The sequence below is a fragment of the Trachypithecus francoisi genome, unplaced genomic scaffold (assembly GCF_009764315.1).
Source record: "Trachypithecus francoisi isolate TF-2019V2 unplaced genomic scaffold, Tfra_2.0 Contig01440, whole genome shotgun sequence".
In the NCBI taxonomy this organism is placed as follows: Eukaryota; Metazoa; Chordata; class Mammalia; order Primates; family Cercopithecidae; genus Trachypithecus; species Trachypithecus francoisi.
In genome coordinates, this window is record NW_022681431.1 from 18,278,720 (window position 1) to 18,302,244 (window position 23,525).

Here is a 23,525-nt window from a genome sequence, read left to right on the forward strand (position 1 = left end):
CAACCAATACACAACTGGCGGTAAGCACCTTACCACAGAGAGGGAGGCCCCGAGGCCCATCTCCCTGCACAGCAGGTGAGATGTCCAAACTGCACTTCTAGACCTGGCCCATAAAATGAGATGGAGTGTGGAGATCACAAAAGTTGGTACCTACCTGGAGATGAGCTAACTCTAGATTTTTTACAGGAAAGCTAGTTTCATGCCGTAAGATATTAAAGCTCTTCCTTACCAGAAAAAAAGCTGATACAAAGCAAGACAGGCTATATTTCCTGTGTTCTAAATGATCGTGGGAACCTCAGTTACATCCTCTCCTGCCACATTTTCGAGCTTGGAGGTAAGAAAGAGGTAAAGCAAACAGATGACGCTGTGAAGGGATGAAAGGTAAGTAGAAAAGAGAAAACAACTGAAAAAGCAAAACGGCTCCTTGACATCTGCACAAAGCACTTCCTGCTCTGGGTTTCCATCATGCCTTTTCTGAGAACCACCACCTCGTTTCCTAATCCACTACTGTCCCATGCTGTGACAGGAGGACCATGACCACTAGCGCAAAGGACCACAGCAGAACATAGAGTGCAGGTGAGGAAAATGCGAACTTCACCGTGAAAAGCAGGCATCACGTGAATTTCCCGTGCGTCACCCTCACTCCTTTAAAGAACACTCACATATTTGATAATGGCTCTCGTGAGCTGGGCCGGTGACAGGGTGACAGAGGGCATCTCCACCAGAACCACCTCGGGTCAGGCCACATGAGGGTGGGGACGTGGTATAGCTGATGTTCAGGTTGGCAAGGAGATTCTACCCAGGCTTGCCATCCTGGAATTTACCAACCCAAGAAGCTGGACACTGATGCTTTTTTTTTTTTTTGAGACAGAGTCTCATTCTGTCACCCAGGCTGGAGTGCAGTGGCACCATCTCGGCTCACTGCATCCTCCACCTCCCGGGTTCAAGTGATTCTCCTGCCTCAACCTCCCAAGTAGCTGGGACTACAGGCGTATGCCACCACACCCAGCTAATTTTTATATTTTTAGTAGAGACGGGGTTTCACCATGTTGGCCAGGATGGTCTCAATCTCTCAACCTCGTGATCCACCTGCCTCAGCCTCCCAAAGTGCTGGGATTACAGGCGTGAACCAGCTTGCCCAGCTGACACTGAAGCTTCTTTTTAAAAGAAAACATTAACAGTGACATCCAGCACATCTTTATTGCTCAGCTTGCTAACAAGCAGCACACCTGTGTTCCAGTGGTGAAATCCATGTACTCAGCAACACAGTGCAGGCTGCAGGCTTCATCACATCCCCAGCATGTGACCTGTGGAAATCAGAGACCAGAGCTGCTTCCTGCCATTTCCAAGAATGAAACAGAATTCACTAACATCTTAAAAATCCTTCTACAATGATTTTATTATAAATATGTTATTTTGGAATAAACAAATACTGCATTCAAGACTATGGGCAAACTTGCTCTAAAGTAACACAAACGAGGAAGAAAGGAACCAGGAACCATTTAGAAGTGAAGAAAAATACAGCAAAGACACCTGCATGCCACACACAGCGCCTTTCTCCCAGGGAGTAACAGGTTAACAGGGAACGTCACATTGCCCATGAGCCCATTCTACTCAAATAAGCTTTGAGTTTGGTAATTTGCACTTGTTCTGTAAACTGAACTGCTCCTCTCCGCAGCGGCAAGCAGCAGATGGGAAGACTGTCTTCAGACCCCGAGCATCAGCAGGGACGCTCTTGATTGTGTATCTGTGACTCTGTTCCAGGGCAAAGCTGTTCCCTATTTGCCGGAAGTAATGTCAGAGTAATCCTTCAGCACTCCAGCCAAGTGTTCGTTATGAGTCTTAAAGCGTCGCTTTTTCTGTGAAGCAGGCTTTTTCCTTCTCTGAATAGGGGCCTAAAGAAAAAGGTAAAAACAGTTAGAGACCACAGCTGCTCCGAGGGGTGGTGTGGTCAGGATGTTCTGAGCATGACCAGATGCCAGCGGCTGAGGATGCCGGGTCTGGACCCTGCTCCTGCTCTGCCGCCCAGCAGCACACGCAGGGCACAGCACACGCCCTGACCAGACCCCAGGCCTCTGTTCCCCTGAGATGCAGACGCCATCGGAAATGAAGGAGCAGGCACAAAACCTATCAAAACGATTCTAGGCACTAAGTCAAACAGAAGGGGCGGTGGAGCCCTCCAGCTGTCCCTGTCATCAGGTTTAAAACGCATCCACCATCACCGATTTTAAAAAGATCTGAAGAGGCCGGGCGCGGGGGCTCAAGCCTGTCATCCCAGCACTTTGGGAGGCCGAGACGGGCGGATCACGAGGTCAGGAGATCGAGACCCTCCTGGCGAACACGGTGAAACCCCGTCTCTACTTAAAAAATACAAAAAACTAGCCGGGCGAGGTGGCGGGCGCCTGTAGTCCCAGCTACCTGGAAGGCTGAGGCAGGAGAATGGCTGGAACCCAGGAGGCGGAGCTTGCAGTGAGCTGAGATCCGGCCACTGCACTCCAGCCTGGGCAACAGAGCCAGACTCCGTCTCAAAAAAAAAAAAAAAAGATCTGAAGAAAATATGGCAAAATCCTGAGAAAGGAGGGGCACATGAAGGTTTGTAATATTCTCTTATTCTTTTCTATATATTTCAAATATTAGCATCACATGATGAAAAAAATCAACAAATGAGACAATAATAGGAAATCATGAAGGGCTACAATTACACTGATTTGTGGAAAGAGACTGACAATAAAGCTTCCCTTTTGGTGAGTCCTAAAAATTCACCGAGCACATATCCCCACCCCACACCCCAGAAAGACACAGGTGACAAGCTACAAAGCATGACGGTGGACAAGGAAAGCAAGGAGGGGCACAGCGCTGCAAACAAGGGTGCTGGCAAATCATCCCCCCGGGCTTTGTTCTTAGACTACAGATTTTATTTGCTGGTATAAGACAATGTAAAAGTCATCATTTAATGACTAACATCCCGTAAGCGCAGGATTTAGAAACTATACAGACAAAATATCTGGTTCCTAAGGGACCTGAAAGTCACAATGGCAGAACCAGGCACCAGGACGGCGAGGCTCATAGAGCAGGGGAGGGCCCCCCGTTCAAGTCTGAAAGGTTGTGCAGATCAAGGCGCAGCCTCCCTTTAAGAATGAAAAGGGCTTGTAGCAGCTTAGAGTCAGAGGGTGGGGAACACGCAGGCCCTGGAAGGTTCCACATGGCTGGACCTCAAGAGCAGAACTGCTTGGGAGGAGCTGGGTGTGGAAAGGCACTCACAGGCCTGGAGCAGCACCGAAGGCAGGTCTGCAGCCCTGCAATACCTTAGATGCGACCTGGGCTGCCCACACTGAAAAACAATGGCAGGGAACGACTCCCGGCTCTTCAGAGGGCAGAAAGCAGAGCAGGCTAACAGTTTCCAGGGCGGGGAATTAAGCTGCTTTGCTAGAGATTACGCACCACTTTCTTTGGTCCAGATTCCTGCATGGAAGAAATACCCTGTCGCTTCAGATATTCTTCAATTTTCTCCTCGTCCATGGAATCCACAGTGACACTCCTCCACAGTTTCTGAAATTCTGTACCAAAGAGACACTAGTTATTTTACAACACATTTTTACAAGCTACAGCATCTTGATGATCAAAATCCAGGCTTCAGTGTTATCTCCTCTGGATCCAAATGAGCACATCTGAGATGTCATCATGAAACAAGTCAGGGCAAAACATCCACGTGTGGGACACGGTGCAGGGAAGGGCCTGGAGACAGAACTGCACCCACACAGCCCCCGACAGTGGGGCTGTTTCTAGAGGCCGGCAAATAAGGGCTGCTGCAATGGAGCCGCCCTGCTTTTCTGGGGAGGAAAGCCGTCGACATCCTCCTTTAATTCCTCTATTTAGGGCTAACAGCTTAGTTCCTGCTCAGCTCCCCTAAGCATGATACACTCATTCCTCTCTCACTGATAATAGAAAATAAGAAACGTGGAGGGACATGGGAACCTAAGTTTCACAGAAATGAGGTTATTCAACAATTTATCTGCAAAAAAGACTACTGGAATCAAATAACCTGGGAACTGGTGACAAAGGAGGCATGAAAGAGAAAGGGGGGGTGGCTGAAACAGAAGCACTGTCTACCCCCGCTCTGTAACACAAGGAGAAAAAGTCCTGCCTGCATCTTGTCTTCAGAAACCTGTGCTCCCTCTGCCACATTTCTGCAACCAAGAGAGACCACAATTGGGAAGCATCCCAAATGAACATAATTTACATCTTACATTCTGCTCCTGAAGACAGGTTCTGATCACTGGTTTAATTATCAGCAGCTACTTTCAGACACAAAATCCTAAGACTTACGCACTCAGGAATGAAAAAAGGAAAAGCTCTCTGAGCCCCGAGGCTTCACAGAGCCTCCTGCTCACAACTGCCCCACACGCTGAGGGGACACACCTTCCCTTCCTTTCCTCCCAACCCAGACCCTCACCCGGCACTGCCCTCCTTTTCTTCCAGAGCCATGAACTTCCTACGGTCCGTTCACAAACGATAAATGAAGTAGGCACCCGACACTGTGCTGGGCCAGATTTCTTTCCTTTCCCACTTTCCTTCCTCCCTCCCTTCTCTCTCATTTCAGTACACGCTGCATGAAGCAAATGATGCCCACACAGGCAGGACTCTGGTGATACTGTGGAAATCTGTTTTCTGCCACCTACCCTGAAGCTTTTCATTGCAGGTGACCAATGGCAAAAGTGGCAAAATCTACTACAAATAATTCAACCTGAGCACAAAGTTATTTAAATCCAAAATGTCTCTAAATAAGATTTTTTAATTTCCATAGACACATTAGGGGTTCTTTCTACATTACGGGTTCTACACACTCACTGAACGTTCATCTGCACACATTATGGACATGACCTAACTGATAACTGTGTGCATGATTGTCTCAGCCTCTGTAAGCTCCTTGAGAGCAGGGAGCTCTATTTCCATCTGGTTTCCATGACATTTGGCACTGTACCTAGCATATGACAGGTCCTCAGTGATTTGACTACTGAATGTATGAAACAGCATCACCGTCTACTACAGCCCAGACAAGACATCAATGATTTGACTACTGAATGTATAAAGTACCATCATTGTCTACTACACCCTAGAATGAGACAGACTGTTTTTCTTTTTTTAAAATTTATTTATTTTTGAGATAGGCTCTAGTTCTGTTGCCCAGGCTGGAAAGCAGTGGCGCAATCTCAGCTCACTGTAACCTCCACCTCCTGGGCTCAAGTGATCCTTCCACCTCAGCCTTCTGAGGGGCTGGGACCCAGGTACACACCACCATGCCCAGCTGTTTTTGGGGGGCTTTTGTGTAGAGATGGGGTTTTACCATCTTGCCCAGGCTGGGCTCAAACTCCTGAACTCAGGCAATCCACCTGCCTCGGCCCCTCAAAGTGCTGGGATTACAGGCGTAGGATCACCATGTCTGGCCTATATTTTTCCTTTTACGTTTTTAAACTTTTTAAAAATAATTTTACACTAACAAAAGGGTTACAAAATGAGTACACAGAGTTCCGATATGCCCTTTACCCAGCTTCCCCTAATGTTAACACCTTACATAATTGTATAATTATTGAAACTAACATGGACATATTACTATTAATTCATCAACAGACCTTGCTGAAACTTCACGAGTTTGACCACTGATGCCCTTTTCCTGGCCCAGGATCCTGCATTCACCTGCCACATCTCTTTGGTCTCCTCCATTCTCTAAGTGTGGCCAGTCTTTGTTTCCCACTAGTCAGCTGTTTTATAGAAACTTCCATTTGGGTTTGTCTAGTATTTCCTCATTACTAGATTGAGGTTATGCACTTCTGGCGAGAACAACACAGTAACAAGCTTGTGCCCTTCTCGGGGCACAGTAGCAAGCTACATAGTATCGCTCAGGTTTCTCTGTCATGAAGCTATCAGTTTTTCCTTTGTAGTTAATAATTAATTGGAGAGAGATTTTCAGACTATACAAATACCCTGTTTCTCATATTATCACTAATTTTATAATAGCATCCATTGGTAGTGCTTACCTACAAAAATGATTACTTCTAAGTACCTACTGGCAAATTATATCCAACATTCCTTCCATATGTACTAATCAGAATTCTACTATAATACATCGGGCACGGTGGCTCATGCCTGTAATCGTGCACTTTGAAAGGCCAAGGAGGGTGGACCATTCAAGGTCAGGAGTTCAAGACCAGCCTGGCCAACACGGTGAAACCGCATATCTACTAAAAATACAAAAATCAGCTGGACGTGGCGGTGGGTGCCTGTAATCCCAGCTCCTCAGGAGGCTGAGGCAGGAGAGTCACTTGAATCTGTAAGGCAGAGGCAGCAGTGGGCTGATATCGTGCCACTGTACTCCAGCCTGGGTAACAAGAGACTCCATCTCACAAACACACAAACAAACAAACAAAAACCAAAGAGCTGCTCTTTCTTCAGTTCACTTTTTGTTTGTTTGTTGAGACAGGGTCTCACTTTGTCACCTAGGCCGGAGTGCAGTGGCACAATCTCGGCTCACTGAAGCCTCAACTTCCTGGGCTCAAGCAATCCTTGTCCCTCAGCCTCCCAAGTGGCTGGGACTACAGGCGTGTGCCACCACGCCTGGCTATCTTTCGTATTTTTAATAGAGACAGGGTTTCATCATGCTGCCCAGGTTGGTCTCAAACATCTAGACTCAAGAGATCCACCTGCCTTAGCCTCCCAAAGTGCTGGGATTATAAGCCTGAGCCACTGTGCCCAACCTCCAACTTGTTTTTCAATTATTTAATTTAGCAGAGACTCGTGGATATTACTGTATAGATTTCTATCTACATATTTATTACACAGATGACAATCCATGGCGACCAGTATTATTTCGTGGTTCAAGCGCCCCAGCTCTCATCACTAAGATCTCCTTCATGTTGGTTCCTATGACCCTGACTTGTTTCCTTTTTTTTTTTTTTTTTTTCAGTTTTTCTTCTTTCTCTCACTTTCTGGTACTAAAAGATGTTCCAGGCTCATCTTGTATTTCCCCTCATTTGGAATCAATCATTTCTTCAAGGATTCCTGACTCATTTTATTATAGAATGGTATTTAAAAACCAAGATCTACGTATTTTGGTTTTAAAAAAATAGTAATCTCTTTTTTGAAAACAAAATGATCAAGGGACATCAAATTTAAAGGCAGACACTTCATGATGGCAGAAGACAGCCAAGTATCATGAAAGTCAGGCACCCTCTAAACTGTAAGGGTAAATAAAATCAGAACTGATTTAGAAATCTACTCTCAGCAGAAAAGAGGAGAAAACAGACTAGAATTTAAAAGTTCAGATTTGATCCTTTCATTTCAAAAGACCCTTGTCCCACATGAGTTAAGAATAAAAAACCGTGTAACTGCCATAGAAGGGAAGAAAATGAGCCAACTTACCAATGAGGCTTTGCTTAAAATTCCCAAATAACACACTCACATTCTGTCTGTGCTTAGCCCTTTCCTGTAAATGCAAAAGTAGCACAACAGTGTGGTCCAGGCCTCAGGGCCAGACGGCCTGGCTGTGACCTCAGTTACCCCATTTCCTGCACAAAGTGGCACAAGTAACTTAATTTTTCTCCCTCCATTTCTTCATCTATAAAGTGAAGATAAGAGTAATACCTGCCTCGCTGAGCACGGTGACTCTGTAATCCAAGCACTTTGGGAGGCCAAGACAGGTGGATCACCTGAGGTCGGGAGGTCAAGACCAGCCTGACCAACACGGAGAAACCCCATCTCTACTAAAAATACAAAATCAGCCGGGCGTGGTGGCGCATGCCTATAGTCCCAGCTACTCAGGAGGCTGAGGAAGGAGAATCGCTTGAGTCCGGGAGGCAGAGGTTGTGGTGAGCTGAGATCGCACCACTGCACTCCAGCCTGGGCAACAAGAGCGAAACTCTGTCTCAAAAATAGTAATATTAATAGTAATAATAATACCTGCCTCATAGAATAGTGAGGATTAGAGGAGTTAATAAAGCATTCAGAATAATGCCTGCAAATGAAACAACATTATCTACACCTATTACTGTTACCATCAACATCTAACACCCATCCTCATTTTCTGGGTGCTGGTGTTTTTAATAAAGGCAATATAAAACATTGAAAAAGAGGATCGGCTACTAGACACAAAGTGATCTCATTTATGTAAAGTAGAAGAAACAAAAATTCTACAAATTTCTTAAAAAGCAAAAACACATACATATTAAATACATCGTGAAGATGTGACAAATACACACCAATAGGTATCCTCAGAGAAAAGAATATAGTTTACTTACAGAATTTTCAATTTTTTGCTCTACAGACTTGACAAAGGTTTTATTAACAATATGCAGAAATATTTGTGTATTGCTAGTATAATATTTCAAATAACCTAAAAATAAGGAGGATCATATTAATAATAATTCACGCACTTGCCACTTTTTCTCAGCCCCACATTAGGCTGTGGTGTTCTAGTGTCAGCATTAAGGTACATCTTTGCCATTTAAAAAACAAGGTAGGCCAGGCCCTGTGGCTCATGCCTGTAATTCCAGAGCTTAGGGAGATGGAGGTGGGAAGATTGCTTGAGCCCAGGAGCTTAAGGCCAGCCTGGGCAATATATTGAGACCTCATCTCAAAAATTAAAAAAATCAGCCAGGCATGGTGGTGCTCGCCTGTAGTCCCAGCTACTCAGGAGAACGAGGTGGGAAGAGAGCTTGAACCCAGAAGTTCCACATTGTGAGCTACAATTGTGCCACTGCACTCAGCCTGGGAGACAAAGAGAGACCCTGTCTCCAAAACAGCAAAACCAAATGCAGAATCTCAACCAGCAACACGCCATGCCTTCCTCCCTTTTCCTTTAACAACAAGTGTTATTAACGCGACTTTTTATCCTCAAAAGTGTCATTATATCCACTTTGCAGTTCCAGAAAATAGGACATTTCTTGATTTACCTCACCTTCTAGTGATCTTACATTTGAGAAACTATCAAAATAATTTCTCTTGTGTGCTACAAAGAAAAATGCACCCCCACCCAAGATGTCCACATCTTAATCCCCAGAACTTGTGAATACATTACCATATATGGTAAAAGAGACTTTGGTGACTAAGAATCTTGAGATGAGGAGATCTCAAGATTTGGATTCTGAATTGGATGAATTAATAATACTGTTAAAATGTCCATACTATCCAAAGTGATCCACAGATTCAATTCAATCCCTTTAAAAATTCCAATGTCATTTTTCACATAAATAGAAAAAATAATTCTAAAAGTCTAATGGAAACACACACAAAAAAACTGATTAGCCAAGGCAATCTTGAGCAAAACAAATAAAATTAGAGGTACCACACTACTTCAAACCATATTACAGTGCTACAGTAATCAAAACATCATGGGACTGGCACAAACAAAAGCCCAGAAATGAACTCATGCATTTACAATCAGTTGATCTTTGACAAAGGTGCCAAGAACATACAATGGGAAAAGGACAGTCTCTTCAATAAAGGGAGTCAGGAGAATGAAATGAGACCACTGTCTCACACCATATAGAAAAATCAACTCAAAATGGATTAAAGACTTAAACATAAGACCTGAACCTGTGAAAATATTACAAGAAAAGAGAGGGAATACAACACAACACTGGTTAGGGCAATCATTTTTTGGATTTGACCCCAAAAGTTCAGGCAACAAAAGCAAACATGAACAACTGGGATTACAACAAACCAAAAAGCTTCAGCATGCCAAAGTAAACGGAGTGAAGAGACAACCTACAGATTGGAAGAATATATTTGCAAGCAATACATCTAATATGGGGTTAATCTACAAAATATAGGGCAGGCGCCACGGCTAATGCCTATAATCCCAGCACTTTGGGAGGCTGAGACAGGAAGATTGCTTGAGTCTAGGAGTTCGAGACCAGCCTGGGCAATATAGTGAGACCTCGTCTCTGCAAAAAATGTTTTAAGATTAGCCAACTTTGGTGGTGCACATCTGTAGTCCCAGCTACTCAGGAGGCTGAGAGGATCACTTGAGCCTGGGAGGCGGAGGCTGCAGCTATCCGCAATTGTGCCACTGAATTACAATCTGGGTGACAAAATGAGACACTGCCACCAAAAAAGAAATATATATATATATATTTTTCCATATATATGGAACTCAAAATAATAGCAAAAAAAAACCTGATTTAAAAAATTGGCAACAGACCTGAATATTGTCTGAAAATTCAGAAATATTCAGAAATCCTGAAATGTCAGAAATATTCAGACATTTCTCAAAAGAAGATACACAAATGAGGCCAGGCACGGTGACTCATGCCTATAATCCCAGCACTTTGGGAGGCCAAGGCGTTAGGATCATCCGAGGTCAGGAGTTCGAGAGCAGTCTGGCCAACATGACGAAACCCCATCTCTACTAAAGATACAGCCGGGCATGGTGGCAGGCACCTGTAATTCCAGCTACTCGGGAGGCTGAGGCAGGAGAATCACTTGAATCCAAGATATGGAGGTTGCAGTCAGCCGAGATTGCGCCACTGCACTCCAGCCTGGGCAACAGAGCAAGACTCCATCTCAAAAAAAAACACATACAAATGACCAACAGATATATGGCTCATCATCACTAATCATTAGGGAAATACAATCAAAACCACAATGATTTCCAATTGGGGCAGAGACTTAAAGGAAAAAGGAGAAAGAGAAGTACAATGAGCCATCACTTCGCACCTGTGAGAATGGTTATCATCAACAAGACAAGAGATAAAATGCACTGATGAGGATGTGGCAAAGGGGACACCTGTACACTGTTGGTGGAAATGTAAATTGGTGTAGCCATTATGGAAAACTGTATGGAGTCCCCCCAAAAAACTAAAAACTAGATTCTCATTTGATCCAGCAATCCCACTTCTGGGTATTTATTCTAAGGACTTAAACTTAGTATGTTGAGGAGATGCATGCACTCCCATGTTCACTGTACCATTATTTACAACAGTCAAGATAAAGACTTAATCTAAGTGTCTATCAACAGATGAACAGATATCAAAAATATGATACATACATACACAATGGAATACTATTAGCTTTAAAAAAGAAAGAAATTCTGTCATTTGCAACAACATGAATAAACCTGGAGAACATTGTTAAATGAAATAAGCCAGGCACCAAATGACAAAAACCGCATGTTTTCACCTCTACATGGAATCTAAAATAGTCAGAACTCAACAGAAGCAGAGAGTAGAATGATGACTACTAGAGGCTAGGAGAAGGGGAATGAGAAGGTGTTGGTCCAAAGAAAAAAGAATCTTGAGAGGCAGGTTATTCTGGATTATTTGAGCAGACCCAATGTAATCACAAGGCTCCTTATAAAGGAAAGAGGCAGGCAGGAGAGCCTGAGTTAAGGCAGAAGCACAGATCAGAGTGATGCTGGGACATGAGCCAAGAAATTTGGGCAGCCTCTGGAAGCTGAAAAGGCAAGGAAATGAATTTCCCCATGAGTGTCCAGCAAGAGTGCAGCCCTCTTTATCCATTTAAGACTTCTGACCTCCAGAACAGTAAGATACTACATTTGTGTTGTTTTAAGCTGCAAAGTTTGTGGTAACATCTTACAGCAACAACAGGAAACTAATACACACTGCTTGAAATTTTTCTTTTTAAAAAAGTACTGGCCTGGCCAGGCACAGTGGCTCATGCCTGTAATCCCAGAACTTTTGGAGGCTGAGGCAGGCAGATCACGAGGTCAGGAGTTTGAGACCAGCCTGACCAACATGATGAAACCCTGTTTCCACTAAAAATGCAAAAAAAATTAGCCAGGCGTGGTGGTGCGCACCTGTAATCACAGCTACTTAGGAGGCTGAGGCAGGAGAATTGCTTGAATCCAGGAGGCAGAGGTTGCAGTGAGCCCAGATCACACCACTGCACTCCAGCCTGGGTGACAGGGCGAGACTCCACCTCAAAAAAACAAAACTATTGGCCCGGTGCAATGACTCACACCTGTAATCCCAGTAGTTTGGGAGGCCAAGGTGGGAGGATCACTTGAAGCCAGGAGCTCAAGACCAGTCTGGGCAAAAGCGAGACCTCCATCTCTACAAAAAAAAAATTTAAATAATAAATTGGCCAGACATGGAGGCATATGCCTGTAGTCCCAGCTAATCAAGAGACTGAGGTGGAAGGATGGCTTGAGTCCAGGGGAGTTCAAGGCTGCAGTGAGCTATGACTGTGCCACTGCACTCCAGCCTGAGCAACAGAGCAAGATCCTGTCTTAAAAATAAAAAATAAATTTTAAGTATAACTTAAGCAGGCAGGATTACATAAGACAAGTGCCACTTCATCCTCAACATTTCAACAAGTATTTCTTGAGAATTCTGTCACTACCACAGTATGACCTGCTATCTGGACATATGTAAAGAACAGGCATCATCTGCCCAAATACGTGCAACTCTGTCTCAAAAAAAAAAAAATCTGCAACTCTTTCTCAAAAAAAAAAAAAAAAGTTTTTAATTTTGATCAAATCCTTTATCTTTTTATCTTTTGCTGCTTGTGCTTTTGGTGTCATGTCTAAACCATTGCCTAATCCAAGGTCATGAAGATTTACTTCTGTTTTTTCCTCTGGGAGTTTTTGTTTATGATGTGAGACATGGGTCCAGTGTCCTCCTTTAGAAAGCTAAATAGTAGGTATAGATCTCTACACTGTACTATATACTACTGTAGGAGCCAGCCATCCCACTCTTGGGTGTTAACCCAAATTCACGTAAAATTCATGGGCATTTATACTGGCTTTCTTCATAACCACCAACAATTGGAAACAACTCACGTCTTTAACTGTCCCTTAATTTCCCCTTAACTGTGGCACATACTTACAATGGAATACAACTCAGCAATGAAAAGGAACAAAGGACTGACACTCCAACAACGTGGATGAATCTCAGAGGCATCATGCCTAGTGAGGGAAGCCAGATTCCAAAAGGACATGCTGTGTGATTTTATTTATACGTTTATAATATTCCTGGGAAACAGAACCATAGAAACAGATCAGCGGCTGCCCGTGGAGAGAGAGAGTGACTGCAGAGGAGAATAGGGTGGTTTGCGGTTGTTGGACTGTCTGTATCATTATTGTGGTGTTAGCATGACCATATGCTTGTCAAAACTTCCGGAATTGTACACTAAAATGTGCAGGATTTTAATTTTCATAAATTATACATTAGTAAAATAAAAGGACAGTTTAAAGTAGTTGTTTAAAAGAATATGGTGTTTCTCCCATTGTAAAGCTGTTTTCAAGGTAAAGAGTTACCCCATGGCTTCTCCCCTTCTTGTTTTGGTGTCTGTTGTTTATCCCAAGTAAAAAGTGGGAGTGCGGTGGCGCAATCTCAGGCTGGAGTGCAGTGGCACAATCTCAGCTCACAACCTCACCCTCCCAGGTTCAAGTGATCCTCCTGCCTCAGCCTCCTGAGTAGCTGGGATTACAGATGGGGACCACCATGCCCAGCTAATTTTTGTATTTTTAGTAGAGACAGGGTTTTGCCATGTTGGCCAGGCTGGTCTTGAACTTCTAACATCGGATGATCCGCCTGCCTCGGCCTCTCGAAGTGTTGGGATTACAGGTGTGAGCCACTGTGCCTGGCCCAAAATTAAAAACTTTTATACCTCATAAGACACCATCAAGAAAGTGAAAAGACAACCCACAGAATGGAAGAAAATATCTGTAAAGCATGTATCTCACAATGGCCTTGTATCCAGAATAAAGAATTCTTATAGCTCTGTAATAAAAGCACACAACAATTTTTTAAGTGGACAAAGGATTTCAACAAACATTTTGCCAAAGGAAATATACAGATGGACCAGGTGTGGTGGTTCACACCTATAATTCCAGCACTTTGAGAGGCCACGGCAGGATTACTTACGGCCAGGAGTTCAAGGTCAGCCTGGGGAACATAGTAAGACCCTGTCTCTACAGAAAAAAAAATTATAGTCAGGTACCGTGGCACACACCTGTTGCCCTAGCTACTCAGGAGGCTGAGAAGGGAGGACTGCATGAGCCTAAGAGTTTGAGGCTGCAATGAGTTATGATCGCATCACTGCACTCAAGCCCAGGAAACAGAGTGAGACCCTGTTTCTACAGCAAAGATAGATAGATAGATAGATAGATAGATAGATAGATAGATAGACAGACAGATAAACAAAAATAAAAATAAAATATATAAATGGCCAATCAGCACACAAAAAGATGTTTGACATCATTAGTCATTAGGGAAATGCAAATCAAAATCACAGTAACATTTCACATCCACTAGGATGGCTAAAATCAGTGTTGGCAAGGGTGAGAGGAAAGCAGAACCTTCCTACATTGCTGGTGAGAATGTAAATTAATGTAGCTGCTTTGCAAAATAGTATGACAATCTCTCAAAAAGTTAACCATAGAATTACCATATGATGTAGCAATTCCACTCCTAGGTATATACCTAAGAGAAATGAAAACACATGTCCACACAAAATCTTGTATAGGTATGTTCATAGCAGTATTATTCGTAACAGCCAAAAAGTGGAAAAATCCAAATATCCATCAACTGATACATGAAATGTGTATGGCCATACACCTTTTTTTTTTTTTTTTTTTTTTAACTAAAAGCACTTAATGCTCTTTATTTCCCTATAAGCACTGCTATAGCTGCATCCCATTAATTTTGATACACTGTGCTTTCACTTTCATTTAATGCAACAACGTTTTTACTTCCCTGTGATTTCCTCCTTGAACCATATGTTTCTTAAAGGTATTTAATTTCAGGCTGGGTGTGGTGGCTCACATCTGTAATCCTAGTGCTCTGGGAAGCCAAGGTAGGCAGATCACTTGAGCCTACGAGTTCGAGACGAGATTGGGCAACATTGCAAAACTCCATCTGTACAAAAAAATACAAACATTAGCCAGGCATGGTGACACACACCTGTAGTCCCAGCTACTTGGGAGGCTGAGGTAGGAGGATCGCCTGTGCCCAGGGAGGACAAGGCTGCAGTGAGCTGTGATCATGCCACTGCACTCCAGGCTATACAGTGAGACTCCTGTCTCAAAAAATACATAAATAAAATTATTTAATTTCCAAATGGACAGTTTCCAAATATAACTAGCTCTGTTATTGATTTCTAGCCTAATTCCATTATGGCCCACATAAATCATTCATGTATAGTTAGCCTTTGGTATCCATGGGGGATTGGTTCCAGGACACCTAACAGATACCAAAATCTACAGATGCTCAAGTCTCTGATATCAAATGGTACGGTATCTACATATAACCTATGCCTATCCTCCCATGTACTTTAAATCATCTCTAGATTACTTATAATGCCTGATACAATTTAAACACCATGTAAATAGTTATACTGTATTGTTTAGGGAGTAATGACAAGGAAAATGTCTGTATGTGTTTAGTACAGACACAATTTTTTACCAAATATGTTCAGTCTATAGTTGGTTGAATTTACAGATGTAGAACCAAAAGACAAGGAGAGCCAATGGTACTTTCAATTCTTTCAAATACAATTAAAGTTTGTTTTGTGGGCTAGAATACCAGCTATCTTGGTGAATATTCCAGGTGCACTTGAAAATATAAGCACAGGGCCAGGCACAGTGGCTCATGCACGTAATCCCAGTACTTTGGGAGGCTGAGGCAGGTGGATAATGTGAGGCCAGGAGTTCAAGACCAGCCTGACCAACATGGTAAAACCCCATCTATACTAAAAATACAAAAATTAGCCAGGTGTGGTGGTGCATGCCTATAATCCCAGCTACTCAGGAGGCTGAGGCAGGAGAATCACTTGAACCTGGGAGGTGGAGGTTGCAACGAGCTGAGATCACGCCATTGCACTCCAGCCTGGGCAACGAAAGCGAAACGCTGTCTCAAAAAAAGAACAAAAGGAAAATACATGCACGGTATTCTGCTGCTGTGGGACACACTGTTCTAGAAATCCCAATTAGGTCAAATTAGTTGATGGTGCTCCTCCGTACTTCTATATCCTAATTTTCCAACTATCTGTTCAATCAACTACTGAGACAGGAATGCTGTAGTGTCTAACTGTGGATGTATCTATTTCTCCTTTTAGTTTTATCAATTTTTAATTCATGTATTTAGAAGGCCTGTTGTTAGATACATAGGTATTTAGGACTATTACGTACTCTTGGAGAATTGATACCTTTACCATTACGAAATGTCCTTTTTTTTTTTTTTTAAATCTTTTTCTTTTGAGACAGGGTGTGGCTCCGACACCCAAACTGGTGCAGTGGCACAATCATGGCTCACTGCAACCTCCAACTCCTCGGTTCAGGTGATCCTCCCAGCTCAGCTTCCTGAGTAGCAGAGACTACAGGTACACACCACCACACCAGGCTGTTTTGTATTTTTTGTAGAGATGAGGTTTCGTCATGTTGCCTAGGCTGGCCTCAAGCGATCCTCCTGCCTCAGTTTCCCAAAGTGCTGGGATTACAGGCGTGAGCCACCATGCCCGGCCCATGTCCTTCTTTATCCTTGGTTATTTTCCTGGCTCTGAAGTCTACTCTGTCTGATATTAATATAGCCACCCTAGCTTTCCCGATAGTGTTTACAAAGTATATCATTTTACATGCTTTTACTTTTAACCTATCTATATTTATTTATTTATTTACTTTTCTTTTGAGATGGAGTCTTGCTCTGCCACCCAGGCTGGAGTGCAGAGGCGCAATCTTAGCTCACTGCAGCCTCTGCCTCTTGGGATCAAGAGATTCTCCTGCCTCAGTCCTCCAAGTAGCTGGGATTACAGATGCATGCCACCACACTCAGCTAATTTTTGTATTTTTAGTAGAGATGAGGGTTTCACCACGTTGGCGAGGCTGGTCTCAAATTCCTGACCTAAGGTGATCTGCCCACCTCGGCCTCCCAAAATGCTGGGATTACAGGCATGAGCCACCATGCCCGGCCCCTAACCTGTCTATATTTAAAGTGAGTTTCTTCTCTTTTCTTTTCTTTTTTGACAGAGTCTCCCTCTGTTGCCCAGGCTGGAGTGCAATGGCGCAATCTCAGCTCACTGCAAACTCTGCCTCCCCGGTTCAAGTGATTCTACTGCCTCAGCCTCCTCAGTAGCTGGGATTACAGGCACGTGCCACCAGACCCGGCTAATTCTGGTATTTTTAGTAGAGACGGGGTTTCACCATGTTGGTCAGGCTGGTCTCGAACTCCTGACCTGGTGATCCGCCTGCCTCGGTCTCCCAAAGTGCTGGGATTACAGGCATGAGCCACCATGCCCGGCCTAAAGTGGGTTTCTTATAGACAGTATATACCAGACAGCTGCAGGAATTGATCTTAAAAAAAAAAAAAAAAGTGTCCAGGCATGGTGGCTCATTACCTTTGAGCTAATTTGTCATAAATTTTATTTCACATAACATGCCCTAAACACAAAATAAATTGTTAATATTTTTGATTTATGGTCATCTTTCAGAGAAATTAGAAAAATATTTTTAAATAATAAAAACTCTATCTCCAAGAAACTTATTTGTATAGATCCAAATGTCTAATGTCATACCCCTTCTTCCTGAACAACTTCCTTTAATATTTCTAGTAGCGCAGGTCTGATGGCAATGAATTCTCTCCATTTCTCTTTCTCTGAGAGACTATTTCTTCTTCATTTTTGAAAGATTATTTTTGCCAGATGTAGTTGCTCACACCTGTAATCCTAACACTTTGGGAGGCTGAGGAGGGCAGATCGCTTGAGCCCAAGAGCTCAAAACCAGACTTGGCAACATGGTGAAACCCAATCTCTATTAAAAATACAAAAAATTAGCTGTATGTAGTGGCATGTATCTGCAGTCCCAACTACTCAGGAGGCCGAGATGGGGGGATCAATTGAGCCCTGGAGGCAGAGGTTGTAGAGAGCCAAGACTGCACCACTGCACTCCAGCCTGGGCCACAGAGTGAGACTGTGTCAAAAAAAAAAAAAAAAAAGAAAGAAAGAAAAAGGAAGAGAAAAGAGGAGAGGGGAGGGGAGAGGAGAGGAGAGAGAGGAGGGGAGGGGAGAGGAGAGGAGGGAGAGGAGAGATGATTTTTGCTGTGTACGGAACTCTGGGTTCAAAGGATTTTCTCCCTTTTGGCCCTCTAAAGATGTGCTGCATTATCCTTTGGTCTGCATGGGTTCTAATAAGAATCCTGCATTCTTTTTTTCCTCTAGAATTAGTCTCTTTCCTCTGACTGCCTTCAGTATTTTCTATCTTTCATATTCTGCAGTCTGAATATGACATGCCTTGGTGTTTTTCTGTCATTTGCCTGGTTTGGGGGATGATCCTGTTTGTGTTCTCCGAGCTTCACAGATCTTTGGTATCCATCATTAATTTTAGAAAATTCTTGGTCATCACATCTTCAAATATTTCTTCTGCCCCGTTTTCTTTATTTTCCTTCTCAGACTTTAACTACAAATTCAGACCACTTGACATTATCTCAGAGCTCATGGGCGATCTGCCCTATTTTTTTTCACACTTCAGTTGTATTCAAGTTCACAGACTCCTTTGGCTACACCAAGTTTAATAATGAGCTTGTTGAAGACATTTTTCGCCTATGTTACTGTCATTTTCATTTTTAGCATTTATTTTATTTTCTTACAGTGTCTATCTCTCTGCTGAAATATCCTACCTGACCACACAAGTTGCCTGCCTTTTCTACTAGAGATCTTAACATACTAAACAGTTATTTTCGATTCCACGTCTGGTAGTTCCAAAGAATTTGGTCTTAAAAATGTCCTGTCTCAATAGTCTGTTGTTCTTCCTTCCTTCTTTTTATGCCTCAAAAACTTTTTTGAAAGCAGGATATCCTCTGTAAGACAGCTGAGACTGAGGTAAATAGTTTTTATGCCTGGGAAATGGGCCCGCCTTTCCTTCTGCCAGATCTTTAGTGTGTGGAGGTTGAGTCAATCTATTGTCAGGACAGGAACGTGGTTTGGAATTTGTTGCTGCCATGGTTACCCACAACATACCACCAGCTTCGAACTGTGTAGGGTGGTGGCTGGTTTGCCAGAGGATATTTTCCTCAGTGTCTGTTCGACCTTCAGCTTTTTTGGTCTTCATTTTACACTGCATCTGAGCTGGCCTGCCCCCATGTTCTTGCGCCTCTCACAGATCTCCAGTGTCACCTGTCAGTCCACAGCTGTTAGCCTCGTGTGGGTGGGAAGATTCTCTGACGTTAGGATTAAGCCTTGGTCTTGGGCAAACACTGTTTTCCTTGGTGGCCACGATGTGGCCTTCTCAGTGCTCCTGCCTTTTCTCCTCCACTAAAGTTCTGGGGCTAGCACATAATCCTGTCCCTCGCCAAGGACGAAAGACTTTTTTTCTGTTCTCTTTCCACGGTGGCTTAAGGCTCTTATCTCTTAAGAGCAAAGAAGGGAAGGAGGACTGAGACAGAACTTCATGTCTTTCCAAAAGGATCTACTGTCCCCCTCCTCCAGGGGGAAGAGTAATGGACACTTTCTCAGTACCCACACCCTAGCCTCAATCTTTTTTGTAAGCATCCAATGAAATGTGTGGAGAAGAGCCTGTGAGTGGATACAAATTGCCCCTGTGTCTGCAGCCCCCCAGGCGATCTCTGTTTTCTTGCTGGTCCACACTAAGTTCATTAAATTTTAACTGAATTATCCTACAGGCTGTTCACTTTGTCTGTCTCAGGTAAACAAGTGCTCATGTCTTACCTTTCCATGGGGGTGCCTGTCTCTCCTTACAGTTTGGGTTGGGTGGTTAACCTGCAACCTCAGTTCACTGATGAATTCAAGAAGATATCAACATGCAAACTTCTGGGGTTTGCTGTTGCTGTAAGGGTAGAAACGATGCTCTCTAGCTTTCTCCATTCTAAGTAAAAGCTAGAAGTCCCCAACTATCTGCTTTTTAGCCAAACTTTAAAGGCTATGTAATGAATATGGCCAGCTTTGCCCCCTACAGGCATATATGAAAGAAAATAATTTCAGGTCAAACTTCCAACTCAGCAATAAAAATACCTCTGTAATCCCAAGAAAGCATGCAAAATTACTGTTTTAAAATGTATGCAATAGCCAGAATTTTACATGTCAAATTTATTATTATAGCTGTTGAAGAAACTATATCATACCAAAGAACAGTTCTGGTATTTTGATCATCAATTTGTTAAATTCTAATTTATCAACATGTGAAAACTGTATTCATTTCTTTAGAATAGGTATGACATATCTAACAAGTCAACTGTGTACTTCTCTCTGTATAACAATAAAGGCAAAACGGGAAAAAAAGTACATATGAAAAACATACCTTTTACTCGGTTAATTTCATTCAATACACTTTCTACCACTGCAAAATTTCAGTTCCTTGAAGACTGAAATTACTTTGCCTTTCTACCTGATATGCACAGAAGCTTACATATTGCAGGCCTCTTATGACACAATCGCAGAGGTAGTATTACCTACTTAAATAGTAGCAGCAATGGCCTAGAAAGCTGATCTGTATATTAATATACAAAAAGAATACACAACACTATAAATTTTCATGGCAGAATGGAATTGAAAGTACACTTCAAATTTTTTGATTTAACTATCTCCTTCTGTTTAAAGTCACTTGAACTATTTTCAGAGAAAAACCCTGAATAAAAACTCTTCAATTTTTTTCAATAAAACATTTATACTTAATCCCAGCCTTTCCTTAGCTCGATGCTGTTGCAATATTTAAATATGACATCTACTATGTAAATGTAAATATATGACATCTACTATGTAAATCATTTAAATATGACATCTATGTAAATGTATTACAGCTGCATAAATACTTAAGATGAATACTGGAACACAGGGGTATCTTAGAGGTACAATCTCACAGAATTTCAAATTTAATTACTTTTTAACACATGTGGGGACAAAATGTTCAGCTGACAAAGAGAAATAACCTGGCTTTCTTTAATTTTATAAAACGACTGAAATAAAATGAATTTTTAAAACAAGACAGTCTTTGGCTGGGCATGGTGGCTCACACCGGTAATCCCTGGACTTTGGGAGGCCAGGGTAGGAGGATCATTTGGCCCAGGAGTTCAAGACCAGTCTGGGCAACATAGCGAGACCCTATCTCTATTTATAAAAATTAATAAAATAAAAAACAAGATACTCTTCATGTTCTATGAGGTTGGCAAAGTCAGCTAAAAACACCCAATCAGTATTTGTGAGGACATGAAGAAATAGATTCCTTCTTATTCACTATTGTGGAGGTATAAATTGGCCCAATTTTACAATAGACATTTGGTAAGGCATTAGTATTTTTAAAAATATGTCTATCTTTTGATCCAGCAATTCAACCTCAAGAAAATGTACACACAGCATTTATAACAGCATACAGCAAAAAATAAAACCAAAAAAAATAAATAAATAACTGGCTGGGCACAATGGCTCACACCTGTTATCCCAGCATTTTGGGCGGCCGAGGCAGGTGGATCACTTGAGGTCAGGAGTTCAAGACTAGCCTGGCCAACATGGTGAAACCCCGTCTCTACTAAAAGTACAAAAAATTAGCCAGGCGTGGTGGTGCATACTTTTAATCACAGCTACTCGGCAGTCTGAGACAGGAGAATCGCTTGAACCTGGGAGGCAGAGGCTGCAGTAAGCCGAGATTGTGCCATTGCACTACAGCCTGAGCAACAGAGTGAGACTTTGTCTCACCAAAAAAAAAAAAACACTTTTCATCTGTGGAGTCTGGATGCCTGGAAATGGGCCAGAAAAAACTGTTTTAGAGTATATCAACAAAATAGAATACCATATAGCCATTTAAAAAATAACTATCAGGCAGGGCACAGTGGCTCACGCCTGTAATCCCAGTACTTCGGGAGGTCGTGGTGGGCAGATTACGAGGTCAAGAGATCGAGACCATCCTGGCCAACACAGTGAAACCGCGTCTCTACTAAAATACAACAATTAGCTGGGCATGATGGCACAGCACCCACAGTCCCAGCTACTAGGGAGGCTGAGGTAGGAGAATCGCTTGAACCCAGGGGTCAGAGCTTGCAGTGAGCTGAGATCACGCCACCGCACTCCAGCTTGGTGACAAAGCAAAACTCTGTCTCAATAAATAAATAAATAAATAATGATCTAAAACAGCATGAAAACCCCAGAGCACAGACTCAAAAGTGGTAGCTACTGTAAGAATCCTGAATTCTTAAGATAAAGGTGAAACGGTTTAAGCTTCCAGTAAGAAAAAAAGTTACCAGCAATGAGGAAAAAGATTGTCCATTAGAATTCTCAACAGAAACACCAAAAATCATAATGTAACTGCAAAAAATCAGAAAAATGTGGCCTGAGACTCTCAACTGGCTTTCCTTGCTATCTGTTTAACCACATACAAAACTATAAAACCACTAAGTCAGTGACCAGATAGATAAGTAAATAACCAGGTAAGTAAGACTGAAACGACTAGCACCGTGGGCACTATTTTATTTTTCCGATACTAATAATAGTTAACATTACCATGTTCTTACTTTCTACCAGATTCGGTTCCAAGTTCCAAGCACTTTTACTTATATTCACTCATTTAATCCTCAAAGACAATGAGGTAACAATACTATTATTTCTAATTCACAGATGAGGAATCTCAGACAGAGGTTAAGTATCTTGCTTTGGCTAGTAAGGGACCGAGCTAAGATAAAACCTACATGGAGTGAATAAATCTTTTTTAGAGTAAAAAAAAAAAAAAAATTAAAATAAATTAAAAGAAGATAAAACCTACAATCTAACTCCTCAGCACCGGCCTCTTCCCCACCACATTTATACCACCTTTAAATAAACAAGCCCTTGACTTAAGGAAAGAAACGCCTTTGAAAAATAAGATGCATGCCTAGGTCCAACTACTCTGTGTTCACTTCTACACTAGATTAAAAAATTACTACACAATCAACTCTCTCCTTGAGCTAAATCTCATTTTAGGACAAGTGCTTCTATTACAGACAGAACCCTCTGTGTGCCTGGCAGTGTGCGCATTCAGAGTTCCTCTCTATGGCTAAGGCTGCCACCTAGTGGAACAAAACGAAAATCTTCACACAAAGCATAAAGCATTCTGAGGCATAACAAGAGGAGGAGGGAGAGACTAATGTTAAAACGTGTCCATTTTCAATGGATCTTCCCTGGAAACACACATTCCTTATATCATTAACAAAAACTTGTTTTGTTTTGTTTTTTATTACTGATTTACGTAATACTGGCACTTTCAACTAAAAGACTGGTGGTACCTTACCTGAGGTTCCTGTAAGTGGCTGTCCCCTCTGGTGTCTCTATAGCACTGTGTGAACACCAAAATGACAAAATGCAAACAGCTGAACTACACTTCCTATGCCATTCTACCCACTCAGCCTGGAAGGCCAAGGACAGCAACCTCATTCACTGTGATCTTCCTTCCACCACCGAGTGTGTGGAATGACAGGAGCTGGGAAAAGGAATCTGAAGACAGTGGGTCTCAATCTTCTTCTATTCTATCAACGTAAACTGGACCTTTAACCAAGTTCCCAACAAGGGGAAGTTTGTTCTCCAGGTGACACTTGATAATG

General features: G+C 42.5%; 1 protein-coding gene across 2 annotated transcripts in view; it reads right to left on the reverse strand.

Moving 5' to 3' along the window:
- Positions 1–1,374: 1,374 nt before the first annotated feature.
- Positions 1,375–23,525, reverse strand: part of GTF2E2 (general transcription factor IIE subunit 2) — an 88,477-nt gene continuing 66,326 nt past the window's right edge. For both annotated transcript variants that reach the window (XM_033230138.1, XM_033230149.1), the window contains exons 7-8: positions 3,442–3,557; positions 1,375–1,895 (exon numbers count right to left, since the gene is read on the reverse strand). In XM_033230138.1, coding sequence (XP_033086029.1) covers positions 1,779–1,895; positions 3,442–3,557 — 233 coding nt within the window. In that variant the 3' untranslated portion in view covers positions 1,375–1,778. The remainder of the gene's footprint in view (positions 1,896–3,441; positions 3,558–23,525) is intronic.